Source organism: Selaginella moellendorffii, unplaced genomic scaffold, assembly GCF_000143415.4.
Source record: "Selaginella moellendorffii unplaced genomic scaffold, v1.0 SELMOscaffold_11, whole genome shotgun sequence".
In the NCBI taxonomy this organism is placed as follows: domain Eukaryota; kingdom Viridiplantae; phylum Streptophyta; class Lycopodiopsida; order Selaginellales; family Selaginellaceae; genus Selaginella; species Selaginella moellendorffii.
The window spans coordinates 764,642-785,589 of record NW_003314272.1 but is presented as its reverse complement, the minus strand read 5'-3'; the positions used below and the strand labels follow the sequence as shown (position 1 = coordinate 785,589).

Sequence of the window (20,948 nt, the reverse complement as noted above, 5' to 3'; positions counted from 1 at the left end):
GACTGCGGAGTGACTTATGCTTCACCTTTCTGGAAAAGGAAAATGAAAACGCGTAGTGGTTTTCCCTGTGTATCTGGCAATTTTCTCCTTTCGAAATCCTTGCATCTTCAGCTTGGAAGCTGAACGCAAATGAACAGCCTTCCACGTCACAAGAGTTAGAACACGATTAAACCGTACGCGTGGCCCAGTCAAGGGAATCCGGCTCGTTGTCCAAAGTAATAGAGCATCTGCGGCAGAACCTGGCATTCAAAATTAGGCAACTCGCACACCGGGAACTCAAAGATGCGAGGTCCTCCACAAAGTTGACATGGTGAGATATCAGGCTGATCGTCCGGTGTCATCCCAATTTTTGTTCCGACAGTATCTGAAGAGTAGCAATTCAACACACAAGAAATAAATGGAATCTCCAAACGTCACCACTTGACTTGGGGCTCTTTGTATACGTACTTGAAATTTCGCCCAACCCTGTTTCTCTTCAGATGCCTGCGATTCAAGGTAGAACCACAAACCTCTTCAAAGCCTTGAACCTCTGAGTTTAAGGCAAGAGACTGGTTAGCGGGTAGGATGGGAAGAGTGTTTCCAGTTTCTTCATCTCTTTGTTCTTCGCTCTCCATTTCGGGCCATAAGTTATTGCTCGAGTTATTCGTTGGCGCAGGTGTGCATGAAGAGGAATGACCAGCGCGCCAGGGCTTATGGATCTTCCAGTATTCTTAGGTTTCGGCGAGATATGTATATAAAAGCCGTCGGCGTCTAGCTCGGCCTGCTGCTACGTATCCTTTGGGAGACCAGGGACACGTGGCAATGTATTAGGGCTTTTGATATGCCCGAGAAGCAAACGAGATTGCGCACAGCGTGTACGAGCGCATCGGAAATCCGAGCCATGGCTACTACGCCGCTGGGACGGGCAGCAGCTCCAGCGTGGGTTCGCTATGACGGCCGCGGTCCTTTTGATGCCCGGCGACTAATAATCTTTCCATCCAAGTAAAAGTCCGAAATTTGAGAGCTCAGTGATTGATAGATCGTGTTTTTTATAGGACTGGTGTCATCTACCTGGGGACATCTGTAATCCAAGCTTCTGTGAGTGCGAGTGTTGAATCGGTTCATCCATTCTTCAATGTGCATACTGAGTTTGATGAGCCTCCACTCGATATTGGGCCTGAAGAGCTGTCAAGAAAGATTACCTGCTTCTTGAGGTATTTTTCTATGTGCAAAACGGAGCTATATTTGTTCACACATTTTTGCAGTGAGTGTGTCTGCGCTATGCCAGGAAAAAGCTTACGCATTGCAATCTGGGTTAGACATCAGGGCGGGTAATGCTCTTTTTGCTTTTTATTTTCCTTTCCAGACATTATTGAATTGTTTTGTGTTTTTGCAGGAATGTGATTGATGGTGCCAATATTGCTGTTTTGGCGGCCATACTCTCCTTTCAGAGACGAGAGGCAGAGGTAAGGATTCACTATGAACAATTTGTCTAAGGTTCTTACATATTTCTCTTGTCCCAGTTCATGGTCAAGGTACAGCAGCTACCTATCACTGTAACGTTTGGCGTTTTTGATAGCAACGAATTAGTGGTGAGTTTGAAGGTTATAAGCTGCTTTTTACGTGAAACTGTCCTGTAGGTTCTTGATCCGTGTTTCCGTGAGGAACCCCTGCTGCGAGGAACTTTAACATTTACTGTGAGTGACGGGAAAATCCCTCTAATGGAGTCTCGAAGAATCGGCCGTTCGGCTGATATCTTAGGACAGTGGGATGATATATTGCGACGTGTTGCTTTAGCTAAAGCTAAAGCAACACTTGCTTCATTGATGGAATGGGTAAGAATTTGATTTTGCGTTGCAATCCTTGATGTGTAATTTACAGGATGCAAAAGAGCAACCTCAAGTTCTTAAATCTACTTGGGGTTTCAAGATCACAAAAACGCTCGGTAAAATTCTTGTTTTTCTTAGCTAACTGTTCTAATATGTTGGTCACAGAGCTTGCAACCAGCTGCAAGCGCACAATACAGTATATATCCATAAAACGGATAGATAAAAAAACTCTAGATTCTCTAAGCTACATCCAGAGTAAGTGTCATAACTTGTTTATTATTGATATCTTTGAGTTTTAATCTTTTCCAGGGACTAAAGTTAAAGGAAGTCACAGGCTTGTACAGCTCATCGTTTCCATTACAAGCTTTGGAAGAACATCAGTGTGTTTCATGTTCCGAAAGCTATTGGTACATTAATTGTTCTACGTGATAGTAAGACTCTTTCACTTTCAGGGTGCTTTCGTGGAGCGGGTGTACGCAGGGGATGCCCTTTCAAGGGCCAGGACACTCGTCGGAGAAATGATGATGGAGTTCACTCCCAATCCTGAGTTGATTTTCAGCGAAGTGCCACCACTGTACTTAAGAGGCTTTGAGACCTTGTGGAGGAGCAAACTTCCCGTGGAAAATATCTTTACGAGCACTGTGGATGCACAACAATGGCTTAAAAGCAAACAACAAAAGCAAGAGGTATGGTCTAGATTAGATTTAACAACTGTTCACAAAGTATTTCTTTTTGTAGCATCTCTTGGCTAAAACGAAGCGGTCAAATAGACGTGATGACAAAGACGATTTACCGTGGGAGCTGCGCACCGACAAAGTTGTGGTCATTGGATGTTACATCCCTGTTTTGCTCGAGCCCGTCACACCTTTTGAACCATGCCCGCCTTTTGGAACAGAAGATGAGGTTCGTTTAATGATTTTGTTGACGTGTTGTAATTTTGATATATCTTAATGGCACAGGAAGATGCAAAAGAAGCAGAATTAGAAAAATTGCTCTTCCTCCCCAGGCTTCGTGATAAAATTTTAATGGTTATGTTAAAGCCTGGTTTAAAGCTTTTCCAAGTATCATACACTAGGAAGGAAGGTGACGGATGGATATCATTTCAAAAAGATATGCCAAACGGCAACTGGGAAACTTTGTAGTAAATTTCTAAATTCTGTTCTCTCCCCGAAGGTAGTCTAAAGAATGAATCACTCTTATTTTCACACTCGAGGCTGTCATCAGCGTTGGAGGCATTTGGACGTTAAGTTTCTGGATTCGAGAGAGCAAATGGTGTAAATGATTCAGCCTGGGAAGACGGGGTGGTAACACCAACGCTTTTGTGAACTCGACTTCTTTATAGGCGCGCTTGGATCCACTTGAAGTTATGTTGTAGATGGGTTGCGATGCACAGGTGGTAAAGCATGCGCTGGATTTGTGAACGTGAATCCAGCCATGTTTTGGTAGTTGAAGTCCTGGGATCTCAAATAGTAGATAGATGATCGAGAAAACCTCCCGCTTTACTCGAGCAGAGTGTTTTCGACTGCGTCAAGTTGCTAGATCAACATTGCTGTTGTAGGTTGTTTCATGGTTGGAAAGAAGAGTAAGAAACAAATACCGTAGATATTTGTCTTCGTGGTCGTGATGGACTTGGATCCAAATTATAATAAACGACATAGACAAAAGCTAGTTTTGAAAAACTCTGGACGTCTGGCGAAGGTTCTCCGTTCTGAGACATCAACTTGGCCAAATGTTGATGATACTTCCCAAGCACCAGCAACAAGATTCGACATATTTGTCTTCTGATTGCTTTGGAGACCGCGTCGATTGACTGCTTGGGAACCTGAGACTGCGGAGTGACTTATGCTTCACCTTGCTGGAAAAGAAAAATGAAAACGTGCATCGAAACCATAGTGGTTTTCCCTGCGAAAGAGTTAAGGGAGATAAAATTCAACGTAAGATCATATCTGGCAAGTTTCTCCTTTCGAAGTTAAAGTCACTTGCTTCTTCAGCTCGGAAGCTGAACCCAAATGAACTCTCGGGCGTAGCCTTCCACTTCGCAAGAGTTAGAACACGAGTAAACCGCAAGCGTGGCCCAGTCAAGGGAATCCGGCTCGTTATCTACTCCAAAGTAATAGAGCAGCTGCGGCAGAACCTGGAATCAAAATTCGGGATTAACACAGGCAACTCATGACACATGCACACCTGGAACTCAAAGATGAGAGGTCCTCCACAAAGTTGACAAGGTGAGATATCCACGGCCGTAGGCTGATCGTCCGGTCTCATCCACAACACTTTGGCATTTTTGTTCCGACAGTATCTGAAGTGTGGCAATTCAACACACAAGAAACAGATGGAACTCATAATCCAAACCTGAGCACTTGACTTGGGGCTCTTTGTATACGTGCTTGAAAGTTTGCCCAGCACTGTTTCTCTCCAGATGCCTGCGATTCAGAGTTCAGGGTAAGAAAGTCTAGGAACTAAGTGACAGACCTCTTCAAAGCCTTGAAGCTCTGCGTTCAAGGCAAGAGACTGGTTAGCGGGTACGATTGGAAGAGTGTTTCCAGTTTCTTCATCTCTTTCTTCTTCACCCAGTACTATCTCCATTTCGGGCCATAAGGTATTGCTCGAGTTATTCGTTGGCACAGGTGCCTGAGTTTTGCATGAAGAGGAATGACCAGCGCGCCAGTGCTCTACCTGGAGAATAGCATGTCCAACACTGACAATGTCAATTAAGCGAAAGTAGGTATGCACCTGATGTTGGCGAGAGCAGTATCTTGTTGTCTTACACCCTCCACAGACTTTTTCGCCTCTCCATGTACGACACCACGTACAGAGATCCACTACAAAAAGTTCATGTTAGGCGGGAGAACATCAATACTTTGTACCTCCAGTCGTCAAAGGACGATCATTCTTCCCTCTGGACGGCGTATCGGAGTAGAAAATGTTCTTAAGCGGAAGCTGCGATCGAAAGACCTTCACACTGCAATAGAAAATTTTAAAACAACGGAAAGCTCGACGTCGAAAGAAAAAACTACCTTCTCGAAGACGGCTGCGCGGGCTTCTTCTGCTCGGCTTGATCTCTTCTCAAGCACTCCATCTTCGAGCACATGAACATAAAGAGCGTTCGATGAAACGTATCGCTCCTCTCCTCCAGCGAAGCATAAATCTGCACAACCAAACGAATCTAGAACAAATCAAGGTCCAATCAATACCTGAAGCAAAAAACGGAGAGGCTCCTCGCAAAAATCACAGCACGAATCTGGAGTCCTCGGGACGCTGTCAGGATCGAGCCAAGCCTGCCAATCAAACCACCACAATCACTCACTCCTTTAAAAAAGGACAAAACAAGACGCGCCCGCCTTGATTCCCTTCACATGCGAGGCAGCACAGAAACAAGAGCTTCTTTTACCGCCGCTCCGCCAGCTTTACAGGGAAAATGCTGGCGCCGAAGCATCCATGGCGCCTCTGGCGCTTGGACGAAACCTAATTCCACCTCCCCCTCCTCATCGCTGTCGGATTCCTCGTCCAGCGCCAGGCGCGAGAGCTCCTCCTCCGCCATCAAAGCCCTAAAAGAAAAACCCTACCAAAACCCTAGAAACCGATATAATGCGGCATTAATGGCGAGACACATGGTGTCGGGATTTTGTTTCCTTTCGCCCTTTTCACCATTGATCTAGGGAAAAGATTTCCACGACTCAAGCACTTTCACTACCAACCAAGGGATTTTTCGAGTCCCCCCTTTACAAACCTTTCTCCTCCAGATCCACTTTGGAGTGGCGCAACTTCGGCGGGACGAGAGCCACGCATCCTCCAAATCCAATCCCCCCCCCATGCTCCTCTCTCGTGATCTGGAATGAGTCGTTCTAAGTTCTAGTGGTGGCGCCAGCGATCGTCGTGGTGGTGGTGGTGGTGGTGGTGGTGGTGGTGGTGGAATCTCCCGCGGCTGCTATATAATCTCTAGAGTTTTCCAACCTCAAAGATCTTCCATCACCAAGCAGTGCTTTGATCTTCTTCCATCACCAAGATCTTAGAGCGTTTCGTGCATCCCCGAGCACTCACTCACACTCGAGTTCTTCCAAGATGATCTACGTCCAGCTCCGGAAATCCACCACCGAGAACGCCGACGCCGATGGAGCTCGCCTCTTTGATCCTATCGACACGGCCGACGCCCGGCCCGAGCAGCGAGTGGTATCGCTCCTCGAGGGCGGCCTTCTCCGATCGAGCTCTACATTTCCATACTTCTTCCTCGTCGCGCTCGAGGCCGGGAGTCCTCTCAGAGCTCTCCTCCTCCTCGCCTTCTTCCCCATCGTCTGGATCCTCACCCACATCCTCCAATGCCGCGATGCGGACATCCGGCTGTACGCCTTTGTGACGTTCGCGGGGCTGCACGACGCGGCGGTACGATGCGTCGCCCGCGCGGTACTGCCAAAGGCCTTTCTTGACGACGTGCACCGCGGCGTCCACCGCGTCTTTGCGACATGTGACCGGCGGTACGTCGTCACGTCCCTACCGCGCGTCATGGTGGAGTCGTTCGCAAAGAGCTTCCTGGAGACGGAGCATGTGCTGGGCAGCGAGCTGCACGTGACGCGCGGCGGATGGTACACTGGGCTGGTCCGCGGCATACCGCGCGGACGGGAGAGGTACCGCGCGGTCAAGGAGCTTAACAGCCCGGATATAGGCATTGGGTCCGACTCCTTCGCGGAGCTCTGCAAGGTAAGATTTCGTCGTCTTTGGATCGAGACTGATGGTGTATTGCATGGATTTGATCGCGCAGAAGGCTTACATTGTGGGGGATCACGATGGCGATGGCGAGCAGGCAAAGATCTCCGCGCCGCCGCTCATCTTCCACGACGGTAGGCTCGTTCACAGGCCGACCCCTCTCTGGGCGCTCACGATCCTCCTCTGGCTCCCATTCGCGATCCCGCTCGCGATCACTCGCATCCTGTTGGGTATCTGCCTCCCCAAGCGCGTCGCGCTGCCCGTCGAGCACCTCCTCGGGGTGTCCGTCCGCGTCAGGGGGCGTCTCCCGCCGCGGATATTCCAGCCCTCCCAGCGGGGCGTCCTCTTCGTCCTCTCCCACCGTACGCTTCTCGACCCCGTCTTCATCTCCTTCGTGATGGGCCAGGCCGTCGCGGCCGTCACCTACAGCCTCAGCCGGGTGTCCGAGCTCTTCTCCCCGATACGCACCGCGCGGCTCACGCGCTGCAAGGACCGAGACGCCCGCAGCATGACGCGGCTGCTCGCGCAGGGCCACCTGGCGGTATGCCCCGAGGGCACGACGTGCCGCCAGCCCTGCTTGCTGCGCTTCAGCGCCCTCTTCGCGGAGCTCACGGACACCATCGTCCCCGTGTCCCTGGCGACTACCATGCCGGTCTTCCACGGCACCAGCGCGCGCGGGTGGAAGTGCCTGGATTTCCTCTTCTTCTTCATGAATCCGGCCGTGAGGTACGAGATGGAATTCCTGGAGCAGCTCCCACCGGATCAAACATGCGGCGGCGGCGGGCGGAGCAGCCACGACGTCGCCAACCACGTCCAGCGGCTAATCGCGGACGCCATGGGCTACCAGTGTACCACTCTCACGCGCAAGGACAAGTATCGCGCCCTCGCGGGGAACGATGGCATTGTCACAAGCAAGAACCCTAATTTGGGATTGTAAACGAGATTTTTTGAATTGCAAGGAACCCTAAAAACAGAGTGATAGTGGACAGATCTCACGGGCTGCTTGCGTGCTTGGGTCGGTGGTATTTAAAAATCAGCACGGACAACGGAGCGCGATTATCTGATATAGAACAGCGACAGGCGGATGAACAAAACACGTAGAGTGGAATGGTGCGATCAATCAATCAATCAATCAGCTGCTGCTGCTATGGCTATGGCTAGAAGGAAGGAAAAACAAAGACCCAAAAACCATCACGACGAATCCATAGCTGTCTCTACTCGCTCGCTCGCTCGCGGATCAGTCGCTGCATCGCTCTATGAGGTGCATTTCCACGCCAACAGAGCTGCTGCTGCGAGGATCAATGTCCCGGAAGAAGTCGCCATTGTTGCTGCTCCTGTGGGCGTCGCGGCTGCACCAGATCCAGCTCCCGGAGACCCCGTCTCGCTCCCGGACACCATAGCCGGCCCAGGCCCCGCGGCTAGAGCCACAACAAAAGCAGAGAAACGCAATGTCAGTACGATCTATCGCCGAGAAACCATGGGTTTACCCTGAGGAGCTGCAGCTGGAGTTCCTAGAATCGCTGGAAGAACGAGAGAAACACAATGAGATTCGAGCTTCGCAACAGAGAATGGAATGGAAAGCTTACCCGCGCACCGGCTCCGATCGGCGCCCTTGATCTTGCAAACCGTGGGGAGGCTGAGCGCTCGCTTCATATCCACGGTGACGCCCAGCGCCGAGAGATTGAGCTTGCCCTCGGAGAGCTGGCACAGGCAGACGGGGCTGGTGGTCACCAGCGACGACAATCCCTTGCAGCAATCCGAGGATGGCGTCTTGCCATTGCCCTGGACGTAATCCAGGCACGGCGCCACCGGCGCGAGCTGGGACGTGCAATCCACCGCCGCCGCGGGCTGCCCATTCCCCTCCCCGATCAGCGCCGCCGCCACGAGCAGCGCGCAAATCCACGCCGCGCTCGATCCCATCTTCTTCTTGCTCTCTTCCTCTCTTCTCTGGTATCTAAGCGCAACGCCTCTTCTTCTTCCTCCTCCTAGTTCTCACTCTCTCTCCTCTTCCAGTCTTTTGAATGCGCGGGGCTTATGACATGGCCGGCAATCCGGGGGAAATGCCTGGTGCCGTTGACTGCCACTAATGGCACGGCGCCACGTGGACACGGCCATGGCCTTTTACCAGGCGATCATGAGGGGAGCGACGACGCGAAGAAAGCAGCGGCCACGCACCGACTTTCGAGGCCTGGGAAAAGCAAAATGGAGATTTTTAGTGCGCTCCGCTTTATCACCCAGAAGGAAGAACAGGTGTCGAGCTCGATAGCGCAAACTCTCATAAAGTTTGATCCAGTTGCTGAGAGCCAAGATCAGAGAGCGTGAAGCTGTCCTGCTGGATGATCGTGACTTAGAGCGTATAAAAGCTCTGCGTGATCTGCCTGGAATCATGAAATCGGTACAGAAGAGTGAAAACAAACGAGATACCCCGCAAGTCCGCGCTAGTCATTTGTTGTGTTTAAGGCCGACTGGAGCGCCTCTTCGAGATGCTTCTCCGCGGCCTCGTACTCTCTTCGCTTGTCTTCAATCGCGAGCTCGGCGAGAGCTTTGTCCTGGCAAAGCGCATTGATTTTAAGAACATGGACAGCTGAGGCTCTTACCGGCGGCAAATCCTGGTAGCTCCGCAGGGTGTCGAGGATTGGCTTTGTTTTTCTCTCCAGGTCCTTTCGGTGCTCAACCATTTGCATTAACACGCCGTGGCTGATCTCGGGTGTGTATCCCACACGGGAAAGGATTGCCTGTAAAGAAAAGAAAGCAAAAGGCGTTGGAACTTTTTCCAGACAGAAGTGACACTACCTTGTAGTTGGCAAGCTGTTGCAAGTATTGGCGCTCTTTGGAGGCCATCACCTTTAGGTTTGTCTCCCACTGTCCCATGAGTCCATCTCGTGCGGCCACTTCCTCTTCGAGCTGTCCAAGAGTTCTAGGAGTAAAAGAAAGGCAATAAGAACTGATAAAAACCTCGAGAACACCACCTCTTTAGATATGTCAATCTGGAAATGGCTTTTCGCGTGTTGTCGAGGAGCATTTTCGACTCTTTCTTTACCGCCGCGCGCTTCTCTTCAATGTCGGTTTTCTTAAGGGAGAGGTCTGCCATGGCTATCAAGAAGCTGTAAGCAAGCATGGTGTTTTGAAACAAGCTCGTAAGAAAGAAAACAAAGTTCCAACCTTCCGGTCTCGGTGTCTTTAAGATCCAGCAAATGGGCGGCTGTTGCAAGCGTCTGAGCGGCAGCCACTCCACTCTGCGAGAAATTCTCCTGCGCCAAGCCCGCGCAGTCCAGAATTTCCCTCACTCTGGCAGCTAGTACCAAAGCAAAGATCATCGCGATCGGGATTTCCAGAAAATGTGATCTACGCACACGCACCTTCCGCTCGAAACTCCGCTGCCTTCTGCCGCAGATCGGCCGCCACAATCCCCACTACCTGCGTGCGATTCTGCGATAGGGTTGCCAGGCCGTGGAGATGCGCGACGGTGCGCGGCGTGTACTCGAATGCCGGTACCTCTCGATTCACCGCCTCGAAAGTGCTGGTGATCCATGCCTTGACCTCGGCGACGTGAGCGGCGTCGAAGGGCGTCGCGGCGCCTCCACCTCCTACTCCATCGCCGCTCTCCGCCATAGCCTAGCTCGTAAAAACCCTCCAAAAAATATTTTCAAACACCAAGACATATAGTGCCATCTCCAGAGATTCGAACACGCGATCTTCAACTTTTCTCGCAGGATTCGAACCAGCGCTCTGTCTTTTCTATGGATTCGAACCCTCGCCGGTGAAATTCTAGTTACCACTAGAGACGTCCGTTAACTGTGTTTACAAACGGCTACTTTTTCCAGTGGCCGTTACCGGTACCCATTCCGCCCGGTGTGGAATATGCCACGTCCGACGGAATGTCCCGTACGAATGTCCAGCTGGCGGTGGCATATTCTGGTATGCAGTCGGTGGTACTTCCACTTCTCGAAAAATACACGCACAGGGCATTCGCTCTCGCGAGAAGAAAATTCGTTCTTTTGGCTATGGCGGCTAGGTAGTCCATTCCATCGCATGCAGCAAGCAAGGGATTGCGGTGTCTGGCTGGATCGTCCGTGCACAGCGAGCGCGCCGCTCCATCGATTCGCCACTGGCGCTGTCCCCGCCGCCGCCGCGGCCGATGAGCCGGAGATTCTAGGGATTTAGGGGCGCCGGGGGTTGGCGTCGATTCTGGTGCTCATCCAGATTCCAGGCGTGTTTCTAGGGTTTCGATCCGTTCATGGTAAGTAAATCTCTCTCGCTGTGCCCCAAAACATGTGGCTGTGTGTGTGTGAGCTGCTTTGTTTGGATTGTTGCTCTAGGGATGTAGATGGTAGCGTCTTTTCGAAAGCTCAATCTCAAAAGGCCGCTTTGGATTTGTTTTTTTTTTTTTTCTTAGGCTGAGAACTTACCTCCCAAGGTAATCCGAGCGCTTGCAAAGGAGCTCAAGAGCCTAGACGAGAGCCCTCCAGAGGACATCCGTGTTCATGTAAATGACGACAACTTCTCGAGCATTTTCGCAGATATTGAGGGACCACGTAAGGATTTTTTGTTTGTTATTCTTCGTCTGCTCGACTGATTCCTGTAGTGGTTTTGGCGCTTCAGCCGGAACACCGTACGAAAGTGGCGTCTTCCGGATCAGATTGTTGCTTAGCCCCGACTTCCCCCAAACGCCTCCCAAAGGTACATTTTTTAGTGACTCCTGGCTTTCAACTCGAGCGTTTTCGTTTTTTTTCTTCTTCTGTAGGATACTTTGTCACCAAGATCTTCCATCCAAACATTGCAAAAAACGGAGAGATTTGCGTGAACGTTTTGAAGAAAGATTGGAAGCCCACGCTCGGCTTGAGGCATGTTCTTCTCGTAAGTAACCCCACACTTTTGCGTTGGTGACGCTTCCTTTCCAGACGAGAATATAACGAAACAATGTGTCACTCCACCTCCAGGTCGTGCGCTGCTTGCTCATAGAGCCGTTTCCAGAGTCGGCGCTCAATGAAGACGCTGGAAAGATGCTGATGGAGGATTACGAGGGCTACGCAAAGCACGCCAGGTAAGTGGTGTACTACATTTCAGGCTTTTTCATGATTCTCTCACGTTCCTTTCCTGTTCTTTTCTCTCTGGCAGATTAATGACCAACATCCACGCGATGAAGTCCAAGCCCAGGACGAACAAAGTCGCCATAGCCGAGTCGACAGTGGTGAACAGCAACGCGGAGGAGATCCACATCCCTCTCACGCTCAACACCGCCAACAAGGACACGAGCGGCGCGGACGCGGGCTGCAACGCCGCGGGGGGCGAGGCGCCATCGTCGGCCTGCCCGTCCCCCAGCGCCAAGAAGCCAAAGGGCGACGTTGGAACGCTCAAGCTCCAGGTAGACAAGAAGAAGATGGATGTAAGGAAGAAGAGCCTCAAGCGCTTGTAGCAGCTCTCTCTTCTCTTTAGTTTGTGTGTGTAGTGTGATTACTCTGGACAGGGAGAGGGACAGAGAAAGATAAAAAAAGGAAATGATATGATATTTTTTTATTTCGTTATATGTTTTTAGGGCTTCTGTCCGAAAGTTGGTGGGAATTTAGGGTTTTCTATCAATGTCGTGTCCTTTGGAGGAGTGGACGTATGATTAAAGACACTCGCCCAGAACCCTGACAATGGCAATTTATACCGGTCCAAGATCAAGTAGGTACCACGTTACATAAGTGATTTTATCAAAGCAATGTGATAAATTAGATATCATGTGACAGCATTCAAAGACTAGGTAGTAGTATATATACGTAAGAACAGGACTTGGCACCCTCTGTGGTTTCGTTTCGCTACCCACCAAAAGGATACATTAATTGCTGTCCCTCTCGGCTTGGTTTACAGCTAGCGCCATCTCTTTCTTTCCTTCGCTTCGTCGCTTTCAAGCTTTTCTAGTTCGCTTCGTGGACAAGCGCATGGACACAAGAGAGGACAGACCTTCTCTTTACTCTCCTATCGATCACGATGCTCTCCACCCGATCGATCTATTCCTGATGAGTCAATCGAGAGAGCAAGCCAGTAGCTTAGCTTACATTCACTTATAACGAAGGAGCGCGTGAGACCCGACCCATGGCATGGATCCACGATCCTCGCAAATCAATCTTAGCTACAGCCATTTACCTGGTCTTGCCCCTGGGCCGCTTGCTCGTCCTCCGGGAGATCCTTGGCGGCGCCGCCACCTCCGCCGCCGCTCCTCCGCCTCTCCGGCACGGTGCCGTCGTTCCCCGCCAGCATCCCGTACTTGTCCTTGCGGGTGAAGTTCGTGCACTCGAATCCCAGCGTGTCCGCGATCACCCGCTGGATGTGATTCGCCACCTCGATCGCGCTCTTGCCGCCCTGCTGGACCGTCAACTCCGGCGGGAGCTGCTGGAGGAACGTCACCTCGTACGTCGGGAAGGGATTCATGAAGAAGAAGAATGGATCCAACCCCTTCCACCCGCGCACCGTTGTCCCGTGGAAAGTGCTCCCCTTCGTGCACAGCGCCACCGGCACGATCTTGTCAGTCAGCTCCGCGAACAGTGCGCTGAATCGCAAAAGGAATGGCTCGCGGCAGGTGGTTCCCTCGGGACAGATGCACAGGTCCCCCTTCTGGAGCAGCGCCTTGATCTTGGCCGCGTCCCTCTCGCGGTCCCTGGACAGGCCCACCGTCTTAATCGGGGACAGGAACTCCGACACCCTGCTGATGCTGTAGGTGAGCGCCGTCACCTCCCGCCGGGCCCCGACCCCCACGAACACCGGATCGCACAGTGTCCTGTGGCTGGAGACGAAGAGCACGCCGGACTCGCCCCGCTTCTTGGGCGGCGGGATCGGCCCCTTGACGATGAGCCGGATGCCGACGAGCTTGTAGACGATGGTCACGTACTCGCGCGGGCAGGGTACCGTGACCATGATCCGGAAGACCGCCAGCACGAAGCTGACGGGCAGCCACAGGAAGGTGACGAGGGCGGTCAAGGGCGTGGGCCGCTGGACGAGGCGGCCGTCGTGGAAGACGACGGGCTTGACGAGCTTGTCTCGGCTCAGCGCCTCCACTTTGGAGGGTGGGACGACGTATGCTTCCTGATAGTGGTCAGCAAATGGGTTCGTTAGTTGACTGGAAAGAAGTTTCTACTGCTGCTTGGAAGAGATTCTTTTAGGCTAGTGCTAGTGCGCTTGTAAGAATGTGTGCATGAGACAAGGAAAAAAGATAAACAAAAGAAACAAGAGAATCATCCACTCATGCAGCAATTGCAGGGATGGATCATCGATCGAAAACAATGCCCAGAGTGTTGATCTAATGCATCGAGCTCGATCGAGAACTAAGCAACCACTCCACCCACCAAGCAGAGCGGGATTGGATTCGAGATAAGTACCTTGCAGAGCGCCATGAAAGCAAAGTCCGTGGCTCGATCGCCAATGCCGACATGGGGCAAATGCTCGCCGAATTCCTGCCTCACAGCCTTGCGCTTGTTGACCCCCACGAGAACTCCCGGCCGCTTGAGGAATCCCGTCGCGTAGCCACTCCTCGTCACCTCAATCTCGGTCCCCAGCACCTTGTCCGCCCCCAGGCACGTCTTGGCGAAGTGCTCCACCATGATCCGGGGATTGGCGGTCACCACCACACGCTTGCCGCACGAGGAGAACACTCGGTAGGCCTCGCTGTGGACGTCCTCCGAGTAGAATTTGGGCAGCACGGCGCGCGACACCGACTCGATCTGCTTGGCCTTCATCCCGGCGAAGGAGATGAAGATGAGGAGGCGGATGCCGGCGGATTCCGAGACGAAATGGTAGAGGATCCAGGCGAGCGGCGCGAAGAGGCCAAGAATCACGCTCCGGATGAGGCCTCCTCCCTCTAGCGCCACCAGCATGAAATACGGGAAGGAGCTCCGGCCGCGGATGAGAGTACCGTCGAAATCCGCCACGCACGTCTGCTTCTCACGCCCCGCCGACGAGCATCGCTCCACCGGCTCGAATGGAGCATCTACCAGGAAAGAATCCGTGACCTTGCCGCCGTCGAGCGACATCCTTGCCGCCGCGTCTAGCTAGCGCTGCAAGCCAGGAGCAACGTTAGATCACCTGCATTGCCCGAAATTTCCAGCTCCAGGATCGATACCTCAAGGCGCGCGGGACGATCGGCCGGCGCCGATCGATAGAATAGGAGCTCGCTCGTCGCCGCCGCGAGTGAGATTTCCACTGTAAAGATTGGAGATCGAGCGCCGCAAGCCGAGAAAGAAGAACAGAGAAGGCGCAAGAAGGTAGTGTATCCCTAGCTATGGCGACATGATAGAGAGAGAGCTGGGAAAGAATTTGTAGGCCGCGCAATAGGCTATGTCGTCGACGGCTTTGGCTAGTATGACATGAGCACGAGGGAAAGAGTGGGAGTTTAGTGCACTTTAAATGCCGCCGGGGCGGGGCCGTTTACGCGGGCCACGTGTCGCGGCGCGAGTGGCGAGTGAGTTATGGAACTGACCGCCGGATTGACCCCTGGCCGTGAAAATGCCAACCCGGTCGATTTGGCTGGGCTGGCGACATTATACGTACCTGCATTTGGTGGATACAGTTGCGTATAGAATATGTCGGGGGAATATGCCTGCGGGCAATTGGAGATTTCAACGATAGCTATTACATAGACAGCGTAAAAGTTGTGCAAAAGTTCTCGACGCAATAGCAGTTTGATTCCCAAAGGTACAAAGACTCTCTCGCTTCCTTTTTTTCTTCGCCTCCACAAAGACCAGGCAAGAAGAAAACAAAAACGAAGTTTCGGTGTGTTGGATCTTTGATTCCTCTAACACATTTGTTCAGTTCGGAAAGGTGGCAGAAGAACTCCAGGAGAGAGAAAAGGTGGCGGAGGTTGGGAGTGGCATTTCGCTGGCAATGCGAGACACGAGCGCCGTACCGCCGGCCGGACGCCATGCTGCCTGTGTGAGGATGCCAGCTCGCTTCCGTGCCCTAGACCACCCCTCCGTGCCCTAAAACCTTTGCCCCCTTTAAATGAACGAAGTCAATATTTTCTGTCCCACCCATGTGGAAGGATTAAAATCGCCTGCCTGCTTGAAAAACCTTTAGCATTTACTAGTGCAAGCTAGATAGCCAGCCAACACCAAAAAAAAAAAATTCAACCGTCAACTCTAGTCAATTCAAGTCAACACCAGTCAACGGTTCCATCTTGTTTTCTTTTCCAACCCCTTCCTATTTCGTGGGGACTGTTCCATCGCTGCCATTGAGCATCAGGTACTTGTCCTTGCGGGTGAAGGTCGTGCACTCGTATCCCAGCTTGTCGCCCAGCATCTTCTGGATGAAATTGGCCGTCTCGAACGAGCTCTTGCCGCCCTTTTGGACGCTCATCTCCACGGGGAGCTCCTCCAAAAACTCCACCTCGTACGTCGGGAATGGATTCATGAAGAAGAAGAATGGATCCATCCCCTTCCACCCCCGCACCGCCGTCCCGTTAAACATGCTCTGCCTCGTCTTCACGGCCGCCGGGACGATCCTGTGCGTGAGCTCGGTGAAGAGAGCGCTGAATCGCAGCAAGAAAGGCTCCCGGCAAGTCGTCCCCTCCGGACACAGGCACAGGTCCCTCCCCCTCTCCAGCAGCGACTTCATCTTCGTAAAGTCGCGCTGCTTGTCTCTCGTCAGCCGGACCGTGACGATGGGCGATAGCACCTCGGACACCCGGCTGATGCTGTAAGTGAGCCCGGTCACGTCCCTCTCGGCGGCCAATCCCACGAAGATGGGATCCACCAGAGTCCTGTGGTTGCACACGAAGAGGAGCCCCCTGCCGTCTTGTTTGCGAGGAACTTTGCCTTTGGTGATGCGGCGGACGCCGAGGATGGCGTAGATCATTCCCATGTACTTTCGGGGGCAACGGGAGGTGAGGCCGATCCGGAGCACTGCGAGCGCGAAGCCGATAGGGAGCCAGAGGAAAGTGACGAGCGCCACGAACGGCGTTGGGAGCTGGACCAGCCTACCATCATGGAAGATCACGCGCTGCGCCAGAGCGCTGCCGTCCACTGCGTCAACCTTCCTCTTGGGAACAACGTAAGCTTCCTGTATCACACGGTTACAACCAGAGTTAGAAAACTCGCTTCTCGTAACTGATTCTGGAGTGTCACGCAAATCCTGGCACCCCTCAACAGTTAAAGCAGCACGAAAGAGGCAGAGCTAAGTATTATATGCTCGAAATGCAAAATATGTATATGATATGGAAAGAGTGCGCTTACCTTGCAAAGCGACATGAAGGCGAAGTCGGTTTCTCGATCGCCGAGTCCGATCTCGGGAAGCTCCCCGTCCACGAACTCGAGCTTCAAGGCGGTCCTCTTGTTTTGACTCACGAGCACACCTGGGAACTTGACGAAGCCTGTAGCACGTCCATCATCGTCCACTTCGATTTCCGTCCCAATAACTTTGTCCGCGCCAAGGAAGGCCTTGCAGAAATACTCCACCATGATCCGAGGATTGGCAGTGATGACATACTTCTTCCCGCAGGACGAGAAAACTCTGAAAGCATCACTGTGGACGTCCTGGGAGTAAAACTTCGGCAGAACCGCCGTTGCCACCTTCTCAATCTCGGACACCTTCTGCCCCGAAAAAGAGACATAGATGAGAAGTTGAATTGCTGCTGCCTCCGAGACGAAGTGGTAAAGCAGCCAGGCGATAGGGGCCAAAAGTCCGAGAACAACTGCTCTGAAGAGGCTACCTCCTTCAAGAGCCACCAGCAGGAAGTATGGAAACGAGCTTCTGCCTCTGAGCAGTGTACCATCCAAATCCGCCGCAACTGTGTGCATTCCACGTCCTTCAGATGAGCAATTCTCCACGAGGCCGAACCGGAAGAGCCGCGAGTACTTTAAGTCGGCCATGTCGAATCCTGGGACAACTCCGAGTTAGAAAGAACGCCACAGAGGAGAATAAATGCTTCCAACGTGCTCACTTGAAATGGAACTGGAGAAAAATGCCTTTCAAGTCCGTCCAGCCCCTGTACTGCTGGCTCAGAAGCTTGGCTCGAGATGAAAACCTTGAGCGCTGCCAGTCCAATTTATATTGGAAAGACGCCAACATTCCATCCGGCACACGCATCAGCATGTCAAAGGGGCTGGCGAACCCGTGCCAACGTGCCAAGCTGCCATTGGCTGTGGTGGCTGGTTGGTTGAGACCTGATGAAAAAAAAAAGATAAGTTTTAGCTTGGGGGACCGCTCACCGGCAGATCATGAGAGAAAACCTTCGAGTGTACTGGAACGAGGCAACTCTAAACCACACAAACACCCTCCGATTCCTGAAAACAACTGTGTCATTACTGCCAGAAAATCGTCAATACCTACTCAAACGTTCGCTCTCGACACGATGACCGGCGGGCTCCTCCCGTAAGACTTCCAACTCGGAAACAACACCTACAATTTGTCCATGGAGACAAAAGTCAACCCAGTGAAATCGATCTACAGTCAAAATCAACCGCCTCAAAAGGCATCGAAATGACTCCTCACCTTGTGGCTCTGGTGTATCCGCGAGTGAAGCCTGACTTCTAGAACGAACTGAATCGGATATTTCAAACCGCCTTCAGGCTGAGGCTGCAAAAACAAAATTAAGATCGAATAATGCAAGCAAAGAAGAATACCTTACCGAGAGCTGCTTGTAACTTCCCGAGCCGCCTACTGAAGAAAGAAACAGCTTTTTTTTCTGCTGGACGGCATCAAGTCTGCTGCGCGTGGTCCATCACTTGCCTTTAGAACTCTGAATCCCATGAGCGAGAGCATAGGTGGTATACGTGTTGGGATAGAAGCCGTGCTTGAGCATGTCCTTCATAACTTCCCTCGCGTCATGCATCGCTCCGGCCTTGCAAAATGCCAGGATGATTGTGTTGAACGTCGTCATGTCCGGAGCGGTCATCCGGTCCAGTATGTTTCTCGCTTCCTCCACCTTCTTTTGCGCGCACAGTCCCCGGATTAAAAAGTTGAACGTCGTCACGTTTGGAGCACAGGCCATCCCATCGAAAAGCCTCTGAGCGTCTTCGACTCTGTTGGCGCTGCAAAGCCCGGAGATGAGGCAGTTGTAAGTGATAACGTCCGGTTTGCAGCCTTCGGCGTGCATATGACACAGGAGGCGGAGGCCATCGTTTGCTCTTTCCGCTTTGCACAGACCATCGATGAGCGTGTTGAAAATCACCGTGTTCGGAGCGCAGCCGGCGAGCTTCATCTTCTCAAAGAACAGGAGCGCGCTTTTCAGCTCTCCACACTTGCAAAACCCGTTGATGAGGCCCCCGTAAGTGACCACGGTTGGAGTGTAGCCGTGAGCTTTCATGTCCTCCAGTGTTTTCGCCGCTTCCTTCATTCTTCGCACCTTGCAAAGGCCGTCGATGAGGATGCTGTAAGTTATTACGTTTGGTGCACACTTCCCTTCCATCTCGTCAAAGTACTGCATTGCCTCGGATAGCCGCCTCGCGTCACAAAACCCCTGGATGAGAGAGTTGTACGTGACAATAGTGGGAGTAAGGCCAGCTCCCTCGAGCTTGTTGAAAAGGTCGACAGCCGTGTAAACTCCTCCCCTCTTTTTGCAAAGGCTGTCGATCAGAGTATTATACGTGACTATAGTTGCCTTGCACCCAATTTTCTCCATCTCAGCGAAGAGCTTGATAGCGTCCTCGAGCATCCCAGCCTTGCAGAACCCGGCAATAAGAGTGTTGAAGGTGACGGCATTTGGAACACAGTTACTCTCGATCATCTTCATGAATACCTCCCAGGCCTCTTCAACCTTATCCAATTTGCAGTAGCAGTTGATGATGATGCTGTAAGTGAAAACGTTTGGCTCGTACCCGGCTTTGAGTATCTCCTTCATCAGGCTCTGCGCCTCGTAAGTCTGGCCAATCTTGCAATACCCATCCATGAGAACGTTGTAAGTCATGATGTCCGGAGAGCACGTCATTGCCGAAAAGAGAGCGTGCGCCTCGGCCATCCTTCCAGAGTCGGACAAAGCCGAGAGAAGTATATGGTAGCTCTCAAGGTCGGGCTCCACACCACTAGCCTTCATCTCCTTGAAAAACTCCATCGCCTGCTCGAGCCGGTTGGCCGACTTGTTCTCCCAGCACAGCCCCTTGAGAACCAGGTTGTAAGTTCCAGTTGCCACCGAGCTCGAGCTCTTCCTCATATCCTGGAGGTGAGCGAGCGCATCCCTCACCCTCCCGGCCATGAAAAAACCCCGCAAGAGGATGTTGTGCGAGGCGCTAGTCGGGAGGAAAGGCCCGGCTTGCATCTCCCGGAAGAGCTTGAGAGCGCTGGACATCTGGCCGATCTCACAGAGCCCCAGGAGCAGCGTGTTCATGGTGCTGGCGTTTGGAAGCAAGCCACTGGATTTCATGTCGGAGAAGACGCTCACCGCCTGGTGCATTTGCCCGCCCTTGCAGAAGCCCCGGATGAGCACATTGTAGGTGTGAGCGTTGGGCGCAAACAGCCCCGCCAGGACCTCCTTGAAGAGCCGCAGCGCTTGATCGTGCTTGCGCGCCGACACCAGGCCCGACAGCAGCGCATTGCACGTCTCCGTCCGGAACAAGAATCCCCTCTGCTGGAGCAGCTGGAGCTGATAATCCGCCGCCTCGCGATCCTCCGGGGCGGCGTCGTCGGGATCCAGCCCCGTCCACGGCGATTCTTCGCAATGCAGCTGCGCCTGGCTGTGAAATCCTACCGAGCTCACATCGAATCCATTGCCGCTGCCCTGGCACAAGAGGATCGAGTTGCCCCGCGCCAGCGCCACTCGCCCCGCTCCTCCCGCCATCGCCCCCGGGACCAGGGCTTTCATCCACCCTTAAACCCTAGAATATCCCATAAACCCTAGTGACATCATCTTTATACTTTACCCCTTCTAACCCTATCAATTGCCCTAAATAACTATATCCCTAAATCGTGATAGATCCTATTTTTGCCACCCAAGATCAAAAATATTGATGCTGAGGAAGGACGAGCCAAGGTATACGAGCATGCGCGATGTGATCGCCTCGGTGAGATTGGAGCACGCAAACTCTTTGGACGCGGAAGAAGATTTCACCTCCCACTCCAACTCGCCATGCTCGTGTTCTTCCTGCTCTTGGTGCCGCAATAGGAGCTCTTCCAGGATCTTTGGAGTGGCGCCGTACGTGAGATCATCGTCCGAGAGTGATTTTAGCATCCCGGAGTCGTGTTGCCGGTGCCTAGCGAGGTTTTTAAAGAAGTTACTGAAGTGGCCGCTCTGGGGATTGCTGCTGTGCTCTTCCGATCACAACAGGCACCGTCGGAGCCAAAGGCTAGTCTCGTGAACTTGTAAGAGTTTTCTTAGACCAGCTATTCGGGTTTCCATACAGTTTTTGCCAATCTCGAAATGCTTGCATGAAAGGTCAACATGTCCGAGTGGTTAAGGAGACAGACTTGAAATCTGTTGGGCTTGCCCGCGCAGGTTCGAACCCTGCTGTTGACGATTCCCTTTTAATATGCTAT

The 20,948-nt window shown here is 52.4% G+C and overlaps 9 protein-coding genes and 1 non-coding gene across 13 annotated transcripts; 4 read left to right on the top strand and 6 right to left on the bottom strand.

The window, feature by feature from the left end:
• Positions 1-828: 828 nt before the first annotated feature.
• Positions 829-2,971, top strand: LOC9650815. The gene is made up of 12 exons (XM_002968936.2): positions 829-981; positions 1,035-1,193; positions 1,245-1,310; positions 1,376-1,445; positions 1,503-1,571; positions 1,620-1,814; positions 1,861-1,924; positions 1,974-2,063; positions 2,118-2,215; positions 2,261-2,494; positions 2,547-2,711; positions 2,768-2,971. Exons 1-12 carry the CDS (start codon positions 881-883, stop codon positions 2,948-2,950), a joined length of 1,494 nt encoding a protein of 497 aa, XP_002968982.1. The 5' UTR covers positions 829-880; the 3' UTR covers positions 2,951-2,971.
• A 733-nt stretch (positions 2,972-3,704) lies between these two features.
• On the bottom strand, positions 3,705-5,366 carry LOC9651661 (programmed cell death protein 2). The gene is made up of 9 exons (XM_024673950.1): positions 5,200-5,366; positions 5,003-5,086; positions 4,826-4,956; positions 4,676-4,770; positions 4,542-4,630; positions 4,281-4,484; positions 4,161-4,231; positions 3,993-4,107; positions 3,705-3,942 (listed from the first exon to the last, which is right to left on the bottom strand). The coding sequence occupies exons 1-9, from the start codon at positions 5,347-5,349 to the stop codon at positions 3,796-3,798; spliced, it is 1,086 nt and encodes a 361-aa protein (XP_024529718.1). The 5' UTR covers positions 5,350-5,366; the 3' UTR covers positions 3,705-3,795.
• A 273-nt stretch (positions 5,367-5,639) lies between these two features.
• LOC9650814 (glycerol-3-phosphate acyltransferase 5) lies at positions 5,640-7,482 on the top strand. The gene is made up of 2 exons (XM_002968935.2): positions 5,640-6,503; positions 6,565-7,482. The coding sequence occupies exons 1-2, from the start codon at positions 5,871-5,873 to the stop codon at positions 7,444-7,446; spliced, it is 1,515 nt and encodes a 504-aa protein (XP_002968981.2). The 5' UTR covers positions 5,640-5,870; the 3' UTR covers positions 7,447-7,482.
• Positions 7,483-7,501: 19 nt separating this feature from the next.
• Positions 7,502-8,499, bottom strand: LOC9650813 (non-specific lipid-transfer protein-like protein At2g13820). The gene is made up of 3 exons (XM_002968657.2): positions 8,096-8,499; positions 7,997-8,029; positions 7,502-7,927 (listed from the first exon to the last, which is right to left on the bottom strand). The coding sequence occupies exons 1-3, from the start codon at positions 8,427-8,429 to the stop codon at positions 7,764-7,766; spliced, it is 531 nt and encodes a 176-aa protein (XP_002968703.2). The 5' UTR covers positions 8,430-8,499; the 3' UTR covers positions 7,502-7,763.
• Positions 8,500-8,704: 205 nt separating this feature from the next.
• Positions 8,705-10,140, bottom strand: LOC9651660 (AUGMIN subunit 1). 4 transcript variants are annotated; one of them, XM_024673952.1, is made up of 7 exons: positions 9,863-10,140; positions 9,672-9,804; positions 9,479-9,613; positions 9,303-9,426; positions 9,107-9,244; positions 8,934-9,058; positions 8,705-8,887 (listed from the first exon to the last, which is right to left on the bottom strand). In XM_024673952.1, exons 1-6 carry the CDS (start codon positions 10,119-10,121, stop codon positions 8,948-8,950), a joined length of 900 nt encoding a protein of 299 aa, XP_024529720.1. In that variant the 5' UTR covers positions 10,122-10,140; the 3' UTR covers positions 8,705-8,887; positions 8,934-8,947. The 4 variants fall into 4 exon arrangements, with proteins under 4 accessions (XP_024529720.1, XP_024529721.1, XP_024529719.1 ...); XM_024673953.1 differs by having other exon boundaries at positions 8,705-8,883; XM_024673951.1 differs by having other exon boundaries at positions 8,706-9,058.
• A 297-nt stretch (positions 10,141-10,437) lies between these two features.
• Positions 10,438-12,034, top strand: LOC9650812 (ubiquitin-conjugating enzyme E2 22). The gene is made up of 6 exons (XM_002968934.2): positions 10,438-10,749; positions 10,906-11,044; positions 11,112-11,189; positions 11,254-11,366; positions 11,450-11,553; positions 11,628-12,034. Exons 1-6 carry the CDS (start codon positions 10,747-10,749, stop codon positions 11,923-11,925), a joined length of 735 nt encoding a protein of 244 aa, XP_002968980.1. The 5' UTR covers positions 10,438-10,746; the 3' UTR covers positions 11,926-12,034.
• Positions 12,035-12,523: 489 nt separating this feature from the next.
• Positions 12,524-14,829, bottom strand: LOC9650811 (glycerol-3-phosphate 2-O-acyltransferase 6). Its single transcript, XM_002968655.2, has 3 exons — positions 14,608-14,829; positions 13,868-14,542; positions 12,524-13,574 (listed from the first exon to the last, which is right to left on the bottom strand). The coding sequence occupies exons 2-3, from the start codon at positions 14,516-14,518 to the stop codon at positions 12,621-12,623; spliced, it is 1,605 nt and encodes a 534-aa protein (XP_002968701.1). The 5' UTR covers positions 14,519-14,542; positions 14,608-14,829; the 3' UTR covers positions 12,524-12,620.
• Positions 14,830-15,542: 713 nt separating this feature from the next.
• On the bottom strand, positions 15,543-17,543 carry LOC9650810 (glycerol-3-phosphate 2-O-acyltransferase 6). The gene is made up of 3 exons (XM_002968654.2): positions 17,422-17,543; positions 16,715-17,358; positions 15,543-16,541 (listed from the first exon to the last, which is right to left on the bottom strand). Exons 2-3 carry the CDS (start codon positions 17,348-17,350, stop codon positions 15,684-15,686), a joined length of 1,494 nt encoding a protein of 497 aa, XP_002968700.1. The 5' UTR covers positions 17,351-17,358; positions 17,422-17,543; the 3' UTR covers positions 15,543-15,683.
• Positions 17,544-17,587: 44 nt separating this feature from the next.
• Positions 17,588-20,253, bottom strand: LOC9651659 (pentatricopeptide repeat-containing protein At1g62914, mitochondrial). The gene is made up of 5 exons (XM_002968653.2): positions 18,109-20,253; positions 17,973-18,056; positions 17,811-17,879; positions 17,690-17,764; positions 17,588-17,644 (listed from the first exon to the last, which is right to left on the bottom strand). The coding sequence occupies exon 1, from the start codon at positions 20,251-20,253 to the stop codon at positions 18,202-18,204; it is 2,052 nt and encodes a 683-aa protein (XP_002968699.2). The 3' UTR covers positions 17,588-17,644; positions 17,690-17,764; positions 17,811-17,879; positions 17,973-18,056; positions 18,109-18,201.
• Positions 20,254-20,847: 594 nt separating this feature from the next.
• Positions 20,848-20,928, top strand: TRNAS-UGA. The gene has a single exon. It is a non-coding gene; the product is annotated as a tRNA-Ser (tRNA).
• The last annotated feature ends 20 nt before the right edge of the window (positions 20,929-20,948 follow it).

Coding starts and splice junctions, on each gene's coding strand:
- LOC9650815 (XM_002968936.2), top strand. CDS start 881: ATGGCTACTACGCCGCTGGGACGGGCAGCAGCTCCAGCGTGGGTTCGC. Junction 1,194..1,244: donor AAGATTACCTGCTTCTTGAG/GTATTTTTCTAT, acceptor ACATTTTTGCAG/TGAGTGTGTCTGCGCTATGC. Junction 2,064..2,117: donor TTCTCTAAGCTACATCCAGA/GTAAGTGTCATA, acceptor AATCTTTTCCAG/GGACTAAAGTTAAAGGAAGT.
- LOC9651661 (XM_024673950.1), bottom strand. CDS start 5,349: ATGGCGGAGGAGGAGCTCTCGCGCCTGGCGCTGGACGAGGAATCCGAC. Junction 4,108..4,160: donor GCCCCAAGTCAAGTGCTCAG/GTTTGGATTATG, acceptor GCCACACTTCAG/ATACTGTCGGAACAAAAATG. Junction 3,943..3,992: donor CTCTCATCTTTGAGTTCCAG/GTGTGCATGTGT, acceptor TTTTGATTCCAG/GTTCTGCCGCAGCTGCTCTA.
- LOC9650814 (XM_002968935.2), top strand. CDS start 5,871: ATGATCTACGTCCAGCTCCGGAAATCCACCACCGAGAACGCCGACGCC. Junction 6,504..6,564: donor CCTTCGCGGAGCTCTGCAAG/GTAAGATTTCGT, acceptor TTGATCGCGCAG/AAGGCTTACATTGTGGGGGA.
- LOC9650813 (XM_002968657.2), bottom strand. CDS start 8,429: ATGGGATCGAGCGCGGCGTGGATTTGCGCGCTGCTCGTGGCGGCGGCG. Junction 8,030..8,095: donor CGATCGGAGCCGGTGCGCGG/GTAAGCTTTCCA, acceptor TCGTTCTTCCAG/CGATTCTAGGAACTCCAGCT. Junction 7,928..7,996: donor TCCAGCTGCAGCTCCTCAGG/GTAAACCCATGG, acceptor TTGTGGCTCTAG/CCGCGGGGCCTGGGCCGGCT.
- LOC9651660 (XM_024673952.1), bottom strand. CDS start 10,121: ATGGCGGAGAGCGGCGATGGAGTAGGAGGTGGAGGCGCCGCGACGCCC. Junction 9,805..9,862: donor GTTTCGAGCGGAAGGTGCGT/GTGCGTAGATCA, acceptor CTTTGGTACTAG/CTGCCAGAGTGAGGGAAATT. Junction 9,059..9,106: donor GCTACCAGGATTTGCCGCCG/GTAAGAGCCTCA, acceptor GCGCTTTGCCAG/GACAAAGCTCTCGCCGAGCT.
- LOC9650812 (XM_002968934.2), top strand. Junction 11,190..11,253: donor CCCCCAAACGCCTCCCAAAG/GTACATTTTTTA, acceptor CTTCTTCTGTAG/GATACTTTGTCACCAAGATC. Junction 11,367..11,449: donor GCTTGAGGCATGTTCTTCTC/GTAAGTAACCCC, acceptor CTCCACCTCCAG/GTCGTGCGCTGCTTGCTCAT.
- LOC9650811 (XM_002968655.2), bottom strand. CDS start 14,518: ATGTCGCTCGACGGCGGCAAGGTCACGGATTCTTTCCTGGTAGATGCT. Junction 13,575..13,867: donor CTTTCATGGCGCTCTGCAAG/GTACTTATCTCG, acceptor GACCACTATCAG/GAAGCATACGTCGTCCCACC.
- LOC9650810 (XM_002968654.2), bottom strand. CDS start 17,350: ATGGCCGACTTAAAGTACTCGCGGCTCTTCCGGTTCGGCCTCGTGGAG. Junction 16,542..16,714: donor CCTTCATGTCGCTTTGCAAG/GTAAGCGCACTC, acceptor CGTGTGATACAG/GAAGCTTACGTTGTTCCCAA.
- LOC9651659 (XM_002968653.2), bottom strand. CDS start 20,253: ATGGCGGGAGGAGCGGGGCGAGTGGCGCTGGCGCGGGGCAACTCGATC.